Genomic DNA, 16,249 nt, shown 5'->3' with positions numbered 1-16,249 from the left:
CCCTTGCAAGCTGTAACGACGTTACACCCTCAGCGCGTGTTTAATGAGTGGATAATTTTGTTTTTGACTACTGGCTGGCGAGAATATGGCCAGTGTGACGTGGAATAGAACAATTCAATGTTATCCACGTTGCACCGAACCCAGACTTACCATGCAAATAGCGCGCAAAGGAAGGTCAAAGGGCGACTTTATTCGCACAACCCCACCACTAATATACCCGAGTATTTCCCACTGGGGTATCTATCTTGATTGTCTTACGGCCGATTTAGACAGTACAACTTTTGCTTACGTCTGTCGCATGCGGTTTCCAGAGCGGGAGCTTCTCGCGTCACGCAAAAAATCGCACACAACCCTCGTCATTCAACATTGCCTGTTCCTACGATTGTCGTAGGATTTTAAAAATTGTTTAAAGAGTCTTTAACTGTATGTTCTAGTTTTCAATTTCTAGAATTCCCAGTATTAAATGGCTGAAATGCGACTGAAATCTTCCACTGGCCACAGCTGTCCAATGAGCGGATAACTTTATCTAGTGGATAGATCGCTATCCAGCGGATAAAATGTATTGGCTGGAGTCAGTTTTAGCCACTGGATAACGTTTTCCGCTCTTTGAACAACCGGGTCCAGGACAGTAGGGGAAGATCGCGTGACGTGTCTCCTGGGTAGGAGTGCGTGACGTGACAAGCCAAAGGACGTCTACGTTGGAGGCTACAAGGACAGCCAAGAAGCAAGACATGGACAACATTTGATGCAGTATGTGCTGTTAGTTTCGTTCTCTGCCTAAACCGGTGGTAAAGTTCCATACAAATCGTTATGTATTTTGCTACTCAGATGTACTGCTCATGCGCTTGATGCTAACTGTAGCTCACCCCAGAAGCTGAACAACAATTAAGAAGATTCCTATTAAGATCTCAGCTTTAGGATCAGAATGTATAACTAGTTCATAACTAGCTTCAACAAGCTTTTCCAAAGGCTGTTCTTCGTATAACTAACTAAACCTTCCAATCTCTTGTTGGAAAACTTAAAAAAAAAAAGTAATAACTTCGTTAACTGAGTCTACAGATCCCCATAAAATTGTAATTGTTTCTTCAATTCCTTTTAGTTAGTTTCTTTGATGACCTTACGTTTGCTCCTGTCTTCGATGTCTTTTAAAAATTAGTTATGGGAAACTTCCTATTAGTACGCGAATGCTTCAAATATAGAACAAGTTCGACAAATGTTCACATATCAAATAAGAGTCTCTCAAAATTACTGACGCTTGTTTTTTGTTTTTATGTCAAATTGTTGTTGGGACACTCAAACCGGTCCACTTTCATTTTCGATCTTGAGAGTCCCTTTGAATGGCACTTCAGTGAACATATCAAAGTTTACGGTCGGATTGAGGCCTTCTATGTCTAATGTTGTACAAAATAAAAACTTTAAAATTCACAGAGTTTTAGTGACAGATTCGTTTCAAGAAATAAAGCTAAAAACTACGTTCATTTTTGATAAGAATATTGCTGAACACGTATCCTTCCTGCCCAGTTCCTCTTCATGCTTAAAGTCCACGACCGTGGGAGAAACGTTGAGGTTACGACAAAGCATTCGTGTATGGCAGTTGTTCACGTCAATTTTAAAAAACACCGCCAAGCCAATGATATCAGATTACCGGTCGTGAACTACACTGGATCGGTTACTCAATGTTTTGTTGACAGCTACGTGCCGGGTAAGCAAGCTAAAATGGGTTTTGTATCAAACTTAAAGTTTAAAAATGCTGGAGAAGAAAACTGAAACTCTTTTTCTTCCCAGCTGTGTTCTGAGGGGGTGGAAGTAGTTATTCTCTGCCTTGAGCGTGAAGACGAGGGTGGTGTAGAAGGGGTCCCATGAGGTAACATTTGTTCTTGGTTAATCCGGGTAACACCTTGTGGGTGATAAAAGGCCCCATGAGGTGTGGCCACGCCCATAGGTGAGGCGGGTTGAGGTGCTGTGATAGGACCAAATGCCAATGTTCCAGACAACAGTTGTTGTATCGGGTTTAAAGATTTTTCACTGGCGGATTCCTCCGATGGCCTTTGTAGTATCTTGTAAACCGGTCTGTATTCCCGCTCTCTCATAACTGGAGAGCCTCTTTGGCCTGACTGTTCCTCCTTTAATGTTTGGTAATCTAGAATAGTAGAAAGACAACTTTCTTAGGGTCGTATGCAACTTAATTATACAGGGATAGAACTACGCCTCACTTAACTGGCCGCCATCATGGAACCTCTACAAATGTACTTCAGACAATCCGATGTCTGACTGTTATTGACAGCCCTGGCTTAGCCTAGGCGATAGTGTATTGTGGCTCTCCGAATGTAATTGGCTCAATGAACATTTTTTTATTTGCTGATAGGCAACGAGTGCCTTGTGTACTGTATTCTTGCAAAGAATAATATTTTTATTTATTTATTTATTTATTTATTTATTCATTTATTTATTTATTTATTTATCTATCTATCTATCTATCTATTTATTTATTTATTTATTTATTTATTATTTTATTTATTTATTTTTTTTTTATTCTTCTTTCTTTTGGGGAGGGGGGGGGGATACAACATAAAATTAATATCGTTGTTTTCTGGTTGAAATCGGAATTTCCGAGGTGCAAATGTTAAATTTCAACGGAAATCAAAGGTCATGTTGTCCTGATAAAATTCGCTAAATCTCTAAACGCCCTTACTAACTTGTCATACAGAAGGTGCCTTTGTAAATGGAATGTGTCGTTTTCAATAAATGGTTACACAAAATCTTCAAACCAGTACATGTACATTCTGAAATGATTAAAGCCATTTTATTAAGGACGTGAACTGACTGTCATGTTATCTAGAGTTCTCGGAATGGGCGCATTCCGTTTGTAATCAGGCCAATTCTGATAAATGGAAGCATTCAGTGTGCCCTGCAGGTCACGTCTGCCTCAGTTGGCGGCAGAAAAGCATCCATCCACAGATGGCCTCACCTTTCGTTGTCTTTGTTTTCTGTGGTGTGTGATGTTGTCGCAGTGGATGATTAAGTTCATGCTGCAGTTGGAACTGTTCCTGTTGTTGTTTTCGTCTTCTTTCGATGGCCGCCCGTTTCTGTTCCTGTTCCAACCGCTGTTCTTCTTTGGCGAGTAGTTTTTGAAGCTGTTTATTTCCCGATGTTTCCATTACACTTGGTTCTGGCGTAGGGTTGGTTTCCCGTTGTCGAGTCGCTGAAATCCACTTCTTTAGACCTCTAACGATGGAAACAATTTCATTAACATTCGTGCCTGCCAAGCAGTTCCTGGCGAATTGGAATAGTGCGTCCTTTTGTTAGTACGCATGCGTTGCGCACTTCACGAGATAGTATGGGTAACTCGGGGTTTTATGTAGGGTAGGAACATGTACCTCCTCATACAAAGGTACATTTGTGTGGTTTTATGCGGGAAAAGCAGATCGTAACGCTCGGGGAGGAGCGTTGCGTGACGAGACACAGAACGGCTGCGAGGGAGACTAAATAAAGCTGGACCGGAAATCGATCCTATCTTGCGAAAAAACTGCCTACGTATTTTATATTTTTACATGTAGATGGAATGTTCATGTCTAATTGTCTTTCAAAAATACTGACGGGGTTACCTCCAATTTTCCTTGAGAATTTTCATTGTGCTAATATTCTAATACTTACTTTATAAAGGGTATCACCATATAGAAAGAATTCGGATTCAGTCCCAGGTTCTCTCGGCTCACTGTATCTTTTTTGTGGCTGGGTAGATCGCTCACGTAGAACCATTCGATTTTCTGCGGAGAAAACAAACACATCACTTGGTTAGTTGTCCATGCAAATCAACACCATCCTTATTCACATTTAATTGAAAGTAAAGCACCGTTAGACGCCCGTAAAATGCAAGCTTTGCTGCAATGTACGATATGTAAAACGCAAACCACCATGAACGTGGCCGACAACTCGCAAACAAAATGCTCTCTTTAACGGCGATGTTATGGTTTAACGTCCTTTTTTGGTGGGGGGGGGGGGGGGTGGAATTTTTTTTAAATCAGTGTAACTGTTATAAAATGTGCAGTATTCCTTACCATAATCTTAGACAAAGGGAACTAAAAGTCAAACTGGTTTGAAAACTTTTCAACCACAACAACGGCATTTGATACTGACTTTCAAATTGTCAAATTTCTACATTTGCAACGTCCTCTCCTAAGCGACCAGTGATAATTAAACAATCCCGAGTAAAGAGAGAAGGAAGGGGCGCGATGGAAGCAGCTCTAAAATCGGTCAGAAAAAAATCAATGCTAGACATCTCTGGCCAATCATGTGGAAAATTCAACTTCTCTGGACTTGAATGACAAGGATGGCTTCCCAGGGGTTTTCCTACTCTTTTTCTAAAAATTTTGCTCCGTTCCCAAGTATTCTTATTTTCCTCAGGGTTAATATTGAGACCGGGCGAGGCACACGTACGCGCATGAAAATACTGTACTTGCGGTAGGCTAATATTAACAAGCAAAATAATAATAATAATAATAATAATAATAATAATAATAATAATAATAATAATAATAATAATAATAATAATAATAATAATAATAATAAATTCAAAAGGTATTGCTACGAAAAACACTTGAAAATGATAACCTTGTCACCTGAAAGCAAAGTAGGTTTGGTGTGTTTGATTAGTATGGTTAGGGTTAGGGGTGGATGGATGGGTTAGTGGGTTGGTTGGTTGGGTGGTTGGGTGGTTGGTCAGTTTATTGGTTGGTTTATTGGTTGGGTGGTTGAGTGGTTGGTTGGTTGGTTGATTGCTGGTTGGTTGGTTGGTTAGTTGGTTGATTGCTGGTTGGTTGGTTGGTTGGTTGGTTGGTTGATTGCTGGTTGGTTAGTTGGTTGGTTAGTTGGTTGGTTGATTGCTGGCTGGTTGATTGCTGGTTGGTTGGTTGGTTGGTTGGTTGGTTGGTTGGTTGGTTGGTTGATTGGTCGGCCCAATCTATGAGGTCTCAGTATCATTAATTTTACCTTAATTTCTCCCCTGGTGTGTGGGTGGAATACTGTTTTCTCAGGAACACCAGGCACAATATAAAGTCTAACCTAACAAAAAGAAGAAACAAAAATATGACATAACCTCTATTATCACTGATAAAGACAATAGTGACACACACTCTATACATTTGTAAAGATAAGTGGTGAAATGTGCGTCTGTTTTCCATCTAAGGGACTCAATAGGTCAGAACACAATCAGTGGGAGAGATAAGTTCCAGTTTCTGTCGCCGCGAGTAGGAATTGTACTATTTCTTTCTCTCAATCAAAAACACGCTACAAGTACAAACTCCCTCGAAAGCACCGGCGCATTTGCCTCTGTTATTCCTTCTAAATAGCCAAAGTATGAAATTTTTGTTTCCCAACTGGAGCCAAATTATTCGCTACGAAAGTTCTGTCCAGACTATATTTTTCGATGAAATATAGACGTACTAAAAAGAGCCACTACAGTACGTGTATGTTCGAATATTCCAACGCTTTTATTGGAGCGCTAGGGATGCTTACACAGAAGGCTACTTTTACACCTTTATTAGTAGCATCACAGTTATTTGTGATCTACACTCAGAGGAATAAAACTTTAACGGTTGTTGTAGGTGTTGTCTTGTGGCAACTTATGTACACAGGACAGAGCAAGTAAAAGGAAAAATGTTCTGAAGTTCCCCAAGCTTTTCATCAGATCTTTGAGACGTGAGATTATAAAACCAGTTTGATCTTGGACGGACCTTCTGCAAAATCAAACATCTGTTGGCCTCTGGTTCAGTGATCTATTGGTACATAAAACTTGAAAGACTTGAAATTGAAGGTGCAAAATAAATGTAAGTGCTGATTTGGCTTTGGCACCCAAATTTCTCTGAATTCGCTCTAATTTGCATGCACACAGACTGGTTCATGTGTCAGAAAAACAAAGTTCCATGTTTACTTTCTAATTTGAGGGCCCAAATTCACCTAACAAGCTTATAACTTTAGCTTAAAAACTAAACCAACTGTCAAGTGATGTTTCTTTTCTTCTCTATTTAAAGTTAGACAAAAGTTCTAATGTGATCAGTAACTTGCTGTAGGCTCCACGTTAGAACTTTTGTTAGCTTTAAAGAAATAATTCTGACCTGATGATCTTGAAAGTTGTGTTCAAGGAATGCATCAGGGTCGGCAAAACATGACATGTCAAATCCAGTCTCTTCCAACACCTGCAAAGAACATCAAGAGTACAGCTTTGTAGTACGTTGTATGAGGGAATGAGACACTTGGTGAAGATACCATTACTGTTAGTTTTACAACCTCGTTCCCAGGAATAGGAGAGACCCTGGGAACAAGGTTGTTACTTTTAACGTGTGTTTGTGTGCTTACATAAGTTTGTCAGTTTATTGATTGCCTCACACACACAAAATAATTCAGCATTAACAAAATAATTAAACCTTAACAAGGCATTAGATAGCCCGAGGAAGCCAATAAGGCTTATGTAACAGACTACCTTAAATAATTCTAATTATGTTTAAAAATGATTTAATAAGTCTGTAATTGGCTGGACTATCCATCTAGGTACTCTTTATATCTGAGTACTAAGGCTTTTGTGATAGCAATTAGCCATTACAACGCATTGCTTTGGCAACATACATAGTTATTTATACTTGAGAGAAATTAAGTTATGATAAATACAGTGTGTAAGCTTTAAAAGAAAGCTCAGACATGTGCCTCCCAAATATTATTCCCTTGTCATTTGCTGAAACTTTCAACCATTCAATATTATTAATTCACATTCATTTGACTTAATCTGTCATGCGGGTATAAGGGTAGTAATAATAGTGTCGGTTTAGTAACGAAAGGCGAAGATAAACGGTACAGACAAGAATCAGAACTCAAACAACAATCAGAGAGTGTATTCAAAAATGGCGACCGCATTACAAAGGTTCTTGCCATGTGACTTGCGCGCGCATACATTGTTAACAAAGATCGCATGACAGATTAGGCAACAATAACAAACAAAACAAAATAAGATTAAAGTTCAAGACAAGTCAAGTCTATTCAACATCCTCCGGGGGCGCGCGGATGCATCTCGCCCAATTTGAGATTCTCCTCATAGCCTCAGTAGTTGCAGCTCGTCTCGGTCTAGTGGGCGGAACTGCGGCAGGTTGCTGTTCAGGACGGTCATGCGACGCAACACTAGGGACAGTGGTAGTTGTGGTGATTTCAAGGGGGTACAGTTTAGTCACTGGTCGGTTGGTGTACCCGGTACTTGTGCGAATGTGCGCTGCCCGGACAAGGCCATCACTTCCCCTAATCAGATTCTCTATAACAGCTAGCTTCCAGGTTGACCTAGGACCCTCGTTATGGACCAACACAACGTCTCCTGACTTGATCGACTGCTCATTGGTCCCAGTTGTTCTGTGGAATTCACGAAGAGAGGTAAGGTACTCGTGTCTCCATCTGTTCCAGAAACGTTCGAGGATACGGGCTTGTGTTGTTACACGTTGCCTCATGTCAGATGCACTTCCATAGTCGGGATCAGATGGATCATCGTCAGCAACAGGGTAGGGCAATGAGGTAATTCTTCTCCCGTGTAGAAGATGTGAGGGTGTTAATGGTTCTTCGTCTGCAGAATCGCTGGATACATAGGTGATAGGGCGATCATTTAGAATGGCTTCCACTTCAACAGTGAGTGTTTGGAGCTCTGTTAGTGTGACAGATGTCTTGCCAAGTGTCTTCTTTATGGCTCTCTTTGTCAGTCCGATGAGTCGTTCCCAGAAGCCTCCGTACCAGGGGGCACGTTTAGGGATAAACTTCCACTCGACACCTTGTCGGCTGAACTGTTCCTTTAGTGAAGGAGATTGGAATAGCTCATTGAGTGTTTCTGCAGAAGCGAGGTAGGTAGAGGCATTGTCAGATATCATGTGATGTGGAAGAGATCTGCGACTTGAGAATCGCCGGAAGGCTTGAAGAAAACTTTTCTCTGAGAGGTCACTGACTACTTCCAAATGTACTGCCCTGGTGACAGCGCAGGTGAAGAGACAGATGTAGCTCTTGGTAACGCCATTTTCTGATCGCACATAAAGGGGTCCCGTGAAGTCTACTCCAGTTACTGAAAAGGGTGTCGCTTCTTGGACTCTCAATTTGGGTAAGGGCGCAGGATCCGGAGCTCTGAAGGCTGTTCCTTCCACCTTGCGACAGGTCACACAGCGGCGAAGAAGCTTCCTTACATACTGGCGTGCTGCAGTTATCCAGAAGTTTTGGCGTAGCGACGTCACTACCGCGTTGACACCAGAGTGGAGTTGCTTCCTGTGGGCTTCGTATACGACCAGTGCTGTGAAAGGGTGGTTGGGCGGAAGCAGGTAGGGAAATTTTGCTGAATCTGTAAGCGGAGCATTATGTATCCTCCCCCCACAACGAAGAAAGCCGTCAGAATCGAGGAACAAGCGAAGCTGTCTCACTAAGGTTAGACGAGTACTTGAATTGGACCGTAGATTAGCAATCTCATCCGCATAAATTAGCGCTTGAGAGTTCTGGATCCATTTGCGTTGGGCGCTTTTCCTCTCTTGGACAGATGGTGGACCCACTGTTTTTGCTGCAGGGTTTTGCAAGTTCTTCACAAACCGTAGAACGTATGCTGTCACAGCGAGCAAGCTGGAGAGAGTGCTAAATCTGGACACATCAATGAGATTGTGGATGCCTGGCTGCTTCTCCACTAGATCTGTCTGAGTAGTACCATCGGTCATGGTCACTGTATTGTTGACTGCGGCGTCAGTGTCTTCCACATGAGTGATATTGGAGAGTTGCAGATGAAGACTCGTTGAGTAATTCCAAGATGGCCATTGCTCGACGAATGGTAACCATTGGGGACCATGTAGCCAAAGAGAGGAAGTGCGAAGCTGTGTGGCATTGATCCCACGAGTAAGCATGTCAGCAGGATTGTCATGAGTTGGACAATGACTCCAGACAGTAACAGGGAACAGCTTCTTGATCTCTTGGGTGCGGTTTGCCGTAAACTGCTTTAGGGGTTTCGCGCTGTGTAACCAGTGGAGGACTATCTCGCTGTCGGACCACAACTTGACTGTAAGGTTGGGAAATCTTGAATGGAGGGCTCCTGATACAAAGTGGGCTAGTCTTGCACAGATCGATGCTGCCATGAGTTCTAACTGGGGAAGTGTCAGTTCCTTCAAAGGGGCAACACGCGACTTCGACATGATGAATGAGGAATGGTGATCATTAGAGATGAAGGCGACTGCTCCATACGCCTTGGGGCTGGCGTCAGCAAACACATGTAGGTAGATGGGTTGTGCTTCGGTCTGCATTTGTGGGAAGAAGCACCTTGGCAAGACTAGTTTGTTAGCCTCTTGAATATCTCGGGCAATATCGTTCCACTTGGCTTCGAGGTCTGCCGGAAGTGGTTCGTCCCATTCAAGTTTCCTCTGCCATAGCTCTTGGATCAGGAGTTTGGCTTTCACGGTTACAGGAGATAAGTGTCCCAAAGGATCATAGATTCTTGAGGAGAGTTGTAACACATCACGTTTGGAGACAGGTCGACTTGATTGAGGGGCTATTTCCTTAGGAACAAGATAGAGGGTGTCATGGAATGGATCCCATCGCAAACCGAGAATGTTTACAACAGTGTTTGTGTCAGCTGTTTGATCCTTCTTGGTTTGTTCACAAAGTAATGGGCTATTTGATGCCCACGAGCGCAAGTTAAAGTTGGCTGCGGACATGATGGATCTTGACTCTTGGTAATAGTGTAAGATGTCAGTTTCATGGTCACGTCCTGAAATGACATTGTCCACATACATATTGTTCTTCATGTCCTTGGCCACAGGTGAGGTGTAGTTTTCCAGGTGATGATGCAGTGCAGCATGTAACATAAAGGGGGAACTTGTTGAACCAAACAGGACCGTCTTGAAACGAAAGACTTGAAATTCACTTTCTGGATTGGTGGTGTCTGACAACCAGAAGAATCTGGTAAAGTCCCGGTCACCTTCGTCAAGACCGACATGGAGAAAGGCCTTCTCGATATCAGTGGACAGGCCATAGGTGAAGGTACGAAATCTGATGATGATGGAGCACATATCAGTTAGGAATGGAGGGCCAACCACAAGACAGTCGTTCAAGCTTGGAGAGTTGGTTGAGGAACGGTAGCTGCAATCGAAAACAACTCTGATGGGTGTGGTAGCTGACTCTTTCTTGACTGCATGATGCGGTAAATAATGTGCTCTATCCAGGCTAGTCACATTGTCAACCCTTTCAATAAATCCACGCTTCTCGTGCTCTTCGATTATCTCGCCATAGGATCTGAGGAGGTTGGGTGTCTGAGCAATGCGACGTACCATAGCGCGTGTACGGTGAGCGCAGTTACCATAGTTAGATGGTAGTGGGGGAGAATCTACTTTCCATGGAAATTTGGCATTGTAGCTGCCATCAGACATTCTTGTGATTGATGAACTCTGGAAGTGTTGTAGGAAGGATTCATGTTCATCCGTCTCTGTAGGTGGTGAGATGCCGAGAGACTCCAAGGACCAGAAATGCTCAAGGTCACGTTCTACCTCCATTGTGGAAGACAGTGTTTGTAGCAGGTTGACAACGGTATCAGTGTGATTCACAGAGTTAGTCTGTAGTGGGCCAGAGACAAGGTAACCAAGTTTCGATTCTACAGCAGTTGGGCCTTGACCACGGATGACAGTGTCCTTCACTATGTCCCAATAGTGGTCCGCACCAATAAGGAGGGAGATCTCAAAGTTCTCGTCTGACGTCACAGGGTGAGCGAGTTGAAGACCCCTTAGGTGGGGTACGGTATGGAGCTGTTGACGGAAACGGTTCTGAAGTGGTGTGGCGATCTGTTCAACCACAAGGACACGCAGTGGTATTTGCTCTCCACAAACGGTGACAATATTGATGTTGGCGACAGGTAAGTGTCTGCTGGATGATGAGTGTGCACCAAAGGCTGACAAGGCAATAGATTCTTTCTCAGTGTAACGTACGCCCAGTTGATTAGCTAGGGTCTGGGTGATAAAGGAGCGTTGTGCACCCTCGTCGAAGAGGATGTTAGCCTCACAGTGAGTAAGGTCATGGCCAACAGTTGCTATGGCGGTTTTCAAGAGTGCGAGTTGACCATGGTTGACTGTACTGTTTGCTGGATTAATCGGGGCAAGAGAGGCATGTACTTGAGAGGGTAGTTCTCCCGTAGAAGTTTGAGGACTGTGAGCAGGAGCAGTGCCCCTCATAGTCTGAGGGCTGGTGGGGGGATTGGTGGGACCCAAACAGAGGCTTGTGTGATGTTTTCCCTTACATTTATGGCAACGGAATCTTGACTGGCATACGGAAGACTTATGGTTTCCAAGACAGTTGAAACAGTGTCCGAGACTCTTAACCCTTGCCCATCTCTCCCGAGGATCCGTGATTACTTGACAGTTGTAGGAGGGGTGGGAACCTTTGCAGTAGAGACAACTTTTGGGTGCTGGGTTATTCTGTTTCCCGGTATGTGGGTGTTTCCCTTGTGTTTGAGTGAGGAAAGAACCAGTAACTGTAGGGGAGCCTCCATAGGGTGGGTCATTAAGTTGGACACCTGCTTCAAGGATTCGAATTTCCTTTACAATGGCTTCTCTCAGCTCCTGGAACTTCCATTCAGGGTTGTCATGTTCACGAGCTAAGTTCCTTCTCGACTCATGTGGTAGTTTTCCTAGGATAATTGGGACAAGGAGATCCCCGAAGGTTTCGTGTGACCTCCCAAGAGATTCCAGACCTCTGACATGATTCTCCATAGTGTCGTAAAACAGTTGCAGGCTTGATAGTTGATTGGTGGGGTTTGGTATGTCTAGGAGAGCTTGCATGTGGGCACTAATTATCTTGCTGGGTTGACCAAAACGTTCCTTGAGAAGTTTAATAGCCTGTTCATAATTATTGTTGCTAAGTGGGAAACCAGCTATGGCTCTTGAAGCATCCCCCACTAGTTGGGCCTTTAGGTAACTAAACTTCTGCACTCCCCCCAGAGCAGTGTGGGAATGAACTGCTGCATCAAATGAGTCCCAAAATGTGAACCAGTTGAGGGGGTTGCCTGAGAAAGTAGGTAAATTTAGCTTGGGAAGACGGCTAGTGTGGTTAGCATTCACTTGAGGGACCAGTGGCGGTGACTGCGTGTTCAGGGGTGGTTGAGGGTTCAGTAGGGTTGTATTAGTTACAGAGGTACTTTCTTGAATCCCTGAAGAGCCAGCATTTGTAGGGTCGAGTGGTACGAGTGGTGTTTCATTGTTCGCCATTTGCGGAGATTCTTGGAGGGTAGCAGGGGAAGGAGACTGATTAGAATTCTTATCAGTTACCGTCAAGTGAATAAATCTACTTATCTGGCTGGATGACTCTTGTATCTCATCATGAATTTCCTCCGTCTCAAAAATTTCCTGCTCGAGGTCTTTCGGTTCATCGATGAGGACCGCGATTTTTTCATCAAGTCCCTTGAGGATGGAATTCTTCCGTGTAAGTTGTTCAATGATGCTATTTAGCGAGGTGACATCCATTTCGGTGGGTTTCTCCTTCTTCATAAGATCCTTTGCCTTGTTTAGGGTCTTCGTTAAATGAGCTCGATATCCCGCACGAGAAGAGATAAGTTTCGGTAGAGTTTCCGTCATTCTGAGTCGTACTATCCTGGTCTCGGCACCAAAATGTCATGCGGGTATAAGGGTAGTAATAATAGTGTCGGTTTAGTAACGAAAGGCGAAGATAAACGGTACAGACAAGAATCAGAACTCAAACAACAATCAGAGAGTGTATTCAAAAATGGCGACCGCATTACAAAGGTTCTTGCCATGTGACTTGCGCGCGCATACATTGTTAACAAAGATCGCATGACAGATTAGGCAACAATAACAAACAAAACAAAATAAGATTAAAGTTCAAGACAAGTCAAGTCTATTCAACATAATCAGAATAATGACTTATGTTCAGTGCAATATACATATAACACAAGAAAACTGGCTTCAAAGGAACTTGAAATTGGCAAGACCCCTGCAGTACCAATGACTGGTAATTCATACAGTGGGAAACCTCTACAGCTGTACATGAAGAATGAATTAACTACATGTATCATGCTACAGTATTGTTTTACTGTGCCAATGCTTTTGCTGTATGTATCATAATTCTTTCTTGTGACATTCGCATAATTCACACAATTCTGTCAATGCAAACAACGTGAATTATCACAATTTACTCACCTCTCTTATTGCACAGTCAAATGCACTTTCATCCTTATTAACCTTCCCTTTTGGAAAACCCCAACTGGTTCGAGACATGAACGGCTGCACCAGCACACACTAATTATTAAACAAATGCAAGATATTTACATATAAAATAATGTTTCCTTACAATCAATACCTCATCCACCCATTCATTTGGGAGGGGGGAGGGCTGCTAATTTGGTAGTTTTGCTTGGGGGAGGGGGTTAATAAACAGGAAGTACTTATTTGCGTTAACGTACAGGAGTTTTATCACACGTACAAGCTGGAACCTGGGCACTGGCACCCATTTACTCTGAACACGTTAGCTGCCTTTGGAGAGATTTTTAACCCTTTAAAAAGCCAGACTAAAATTATAAGACAAATTAATTTGTGGTGACCATCTATTCACCACTAAGAACTCTCCTACAGCTGTACCACAAAAATTAATGAAAACCATGCACATGACTCCTACTACAAAAGCTATGTTAGTTATACCTCAAGAAGGGGGAAGGGCTCCACAGAAAGGGAAGCTTATTCCAAATCATAGGGCTTACCAGAGAGCTAGGAGATTTAACTACACTGTAAATGGACTCAACTTAGTATTTGTGAACATTTTTCGCAGGAAATACACTGTAATGACAACTACAGTGTTCTATTAATAAAAGTACATGTAAATGAACAAATTATTGTAGCTTTACTTACAAAATGCTTCATACTAAAATTTTCATTTATAGATTGTCCTACATTCAAGGTTGACTAACTTTAATAATGATGGATTAAAATTAATTCTGTAGTGTATGTCATAATGCTAAGTAAACAAACCTCACTGCTTTTCATATGTAGATCACGCTGATCTTATGCTAACTAGTTTGCATTTACATATGAAAAGCAATGAGGTTTGTATGAAAACAAGGTCACCCCCAGCCTCGCTTCCAATCCAAGGCCAGGTCACTAAGCACACAACTGTAAAATGGGCTATTACCACAATAATCACCCATACCTTACACCCAACTGGATTCGTACCTCAATTATTGGTAGTGCAACAGTGTTCAAATCCCAAGGTCATAGGTTCGATCCTGCCAAGGCTAAAGTTTTTCGGTTGCGTTGTGTGGTGTCCCATTTCATTTCTAGGGCTAAGGCTCAGTGGGAAATTCACTTAGCACTAAAACATACATTGCAGAGTTAATTCTCTGATTTATCATTTGTAGATCATTAGTGCCAGCAGCACAACATTCACTGAACCCTTAACTTTAATAAAGACAGTATTATTTTACCTTATCTAAGTTTTGATTTAGCAATATTGCTCCATAAACAGGGACACTGTATTTGTATTTCTTCCAGTTCTCAAAAACTTCATCAATGTCCTCTCCAGTTTTATTTAGAAATGGAAACTGTTCAAAGAGTGGCCAGGTTAAGGAATCAAAATACAGAGTACTCTCTTGAAGTTGTTTCTTATAATAAACTTTTGGATTATTAGGACTTTAATGACCAATAAAATACCATGACCAATAAAATACCAGGAATAAAAAAGAATCAAGGGTTCAAAATGAAAACATCTTGCAAATATGACTAGTACATGACATTTGTACTGTACAAGCATTCAAACTGATGGAAAAAAGAAATAGTCTTTTGGGTCTTACAGCACATGCACTTCAGAAATGATATTATCTTAGAGCACTTCCTTATTTATACTTCAATTTGGTTGAAGTTTGTAAGTGTACATGTACATACACTGTAAATGACAGATATTTTTTATTATTTTGCTCAATCAAATCTAGGTGCAATCCTGATATGGATATACTGTACAAAACCAGACAAAACAGGGCTGTCATTAAGTTTTCAGCCACATGTTGCATTAAGCTTCTCACCCGTAACAGTGTTGTTAATTTCTGAGTAAAATAACCCTTCAACCATCAAAATCAGCCGTTACATCAAGGTTCTTTCAAGGGTATTCAGCCGTAACAGGTGTTATGGGTTACGGCCCTTAATGACAGCTCTGCAAAAAGAAACCACTTTGAATTTTTCATGGTACCACCAGAAATTAATCAATTGATAGTTTGCATGTGACATCATGGCAGCCATGTTGGTGGACAGGAACAATAAGATCTTTCTCTTCTGGGGGTTAACTTTCCTTTTTATGCAAACTATGTGAGCAAATTTCCTTTTGTTTTGTCCACCAACATGGCGGCAATGCAATCCACCTACAGTGTATATGCCCTAGGTACAGTATAATCTCATAGTTAAAATAATTATTCCTTCTCTATATGTAAACAGTAAGAATCAGCAAGCACTATACAATTTGTGGAGTCTGTAACTTGACAGCCTATTAAAATTAGTATTTTGAGTTTGCCTACGTAAACACCATTGTAGGTATGTTTTAGTAGTAAAGGAAGGGTTTTGCAAAGAAACACCTATCATTTAGTATTTTAATTTAGAATCGAAATCGAATATCTAGCAAATCGTCCAACTAAAAGTTACACAAACACGTACTCCAGTACCTCTTCTGTAACTGACACTTTAAAAAATAATCTTCAGTTTCTCTTTTCAACCAGGTGTATCAGGCCATTAATTATAATTATGACTAACATTTTCTGCCTCAAACTCTATTCACGCTCGCTGTTTGTAGATTTTCGTCCTACAAATTGGCGTCAAAGTAAGCTTATGATCATCATAAAATTATTTGAAAAAGGATATTGATTTTGGTAAAATCTTTAAGGCCGCAAGCTGGGAGTTCCGGATGCTCCTGTCTGTAAAAGTCTACGTAAAACCAGTGCGCAGTTTCGATCTGAAAACACAACCGAACGATATCCCTCCGCTCCTCTTCCGGGATGTTGATCAAAAATCGACTACAACAAAGAGAGAAATCAAGGCAACTGAGAACATCGCCGACAAAAAATAGGAACAAGCTTTTGTCCTCAAACGTACCTGCAGAGATCTTCCAGAATTGTTTTAGGAATAATTGAAAAGGAAGAGAAGAAGGGGGAATCGCTTTCGACGAATTCGATGTCTTGTTCGGACGCCATCTTACAAAAATAGCTTAGCCGTGGCCTCACTTT

The 16,249-nt window shown here is 41.9% G+C and overlaps 2 protein-coding genes across 2 annotated transcripts; both read right to left on the bottom strand.

Moving 5' to 3' along the window:
- Window positions 1–741: 741 nt before the first annotated feature.
- LOC146489917 (uncharacterized) lies at window positions 742–16,238 on the bottom strand. Its single transcript, XM_085118265.1, has 9 exons — window positions 16,119–16,238; window positions 15,888–16,039; window positions 14,468–14,595; window positions 13,191–13,289; window positions 6,114–6,194; window positions 4,990–5,061; window positions 3,655–3,767; window positions 2,969–3,225; window positions 742–2,140 (listed from the first exon to the last, which is right to left on the bottom strand). Exons 1-9 carry the CDS (start codon window positions 16,214–16,216, stop codon window positions 1,692–1,694), a joined length of 1,449 nt encoding a protein of 482 aa, XP_084974391.1. The 5' UTR covers window positions 16,217–16,238; the 3' UTR covers window positions 742–1,691.
- On the bottom strand, window positions 7,026–12,892 carry LOC146489918 (uncharacterized). The gene has a single exon (XM_085130050.1). It carries the CDS (start codon window positions 12,606–12,608, stop codon window positions 7,026–7,028), a length of 5,583 nt encoding a protein of 1,860 aa, XP_084986176.1. The 5' UTR covers window positions 12,609–12,892.
- Window positions 16,239–16,249: the final 11 nt, after the last annotated feature.

The sequence above is a fragment of the Pavona decussata genome, unplaced genomic scaffold (genome assembly GCF_977016875.1).
Source record: "Pavona decussata unplaced genomic scaffold, jaPavDecu1.1 SCAFFOLD_2, whole genome shotgun sequence".
Lineage (NCBI taxonomy): Eukaryota > Metazoa > Cnidaria > Anthozoa > Scleractinia > Agariciidae > Pavona > Pavona decussata.
This window is presented reverse-complemented; position numbering and strand designations above follow the sequence as displayed.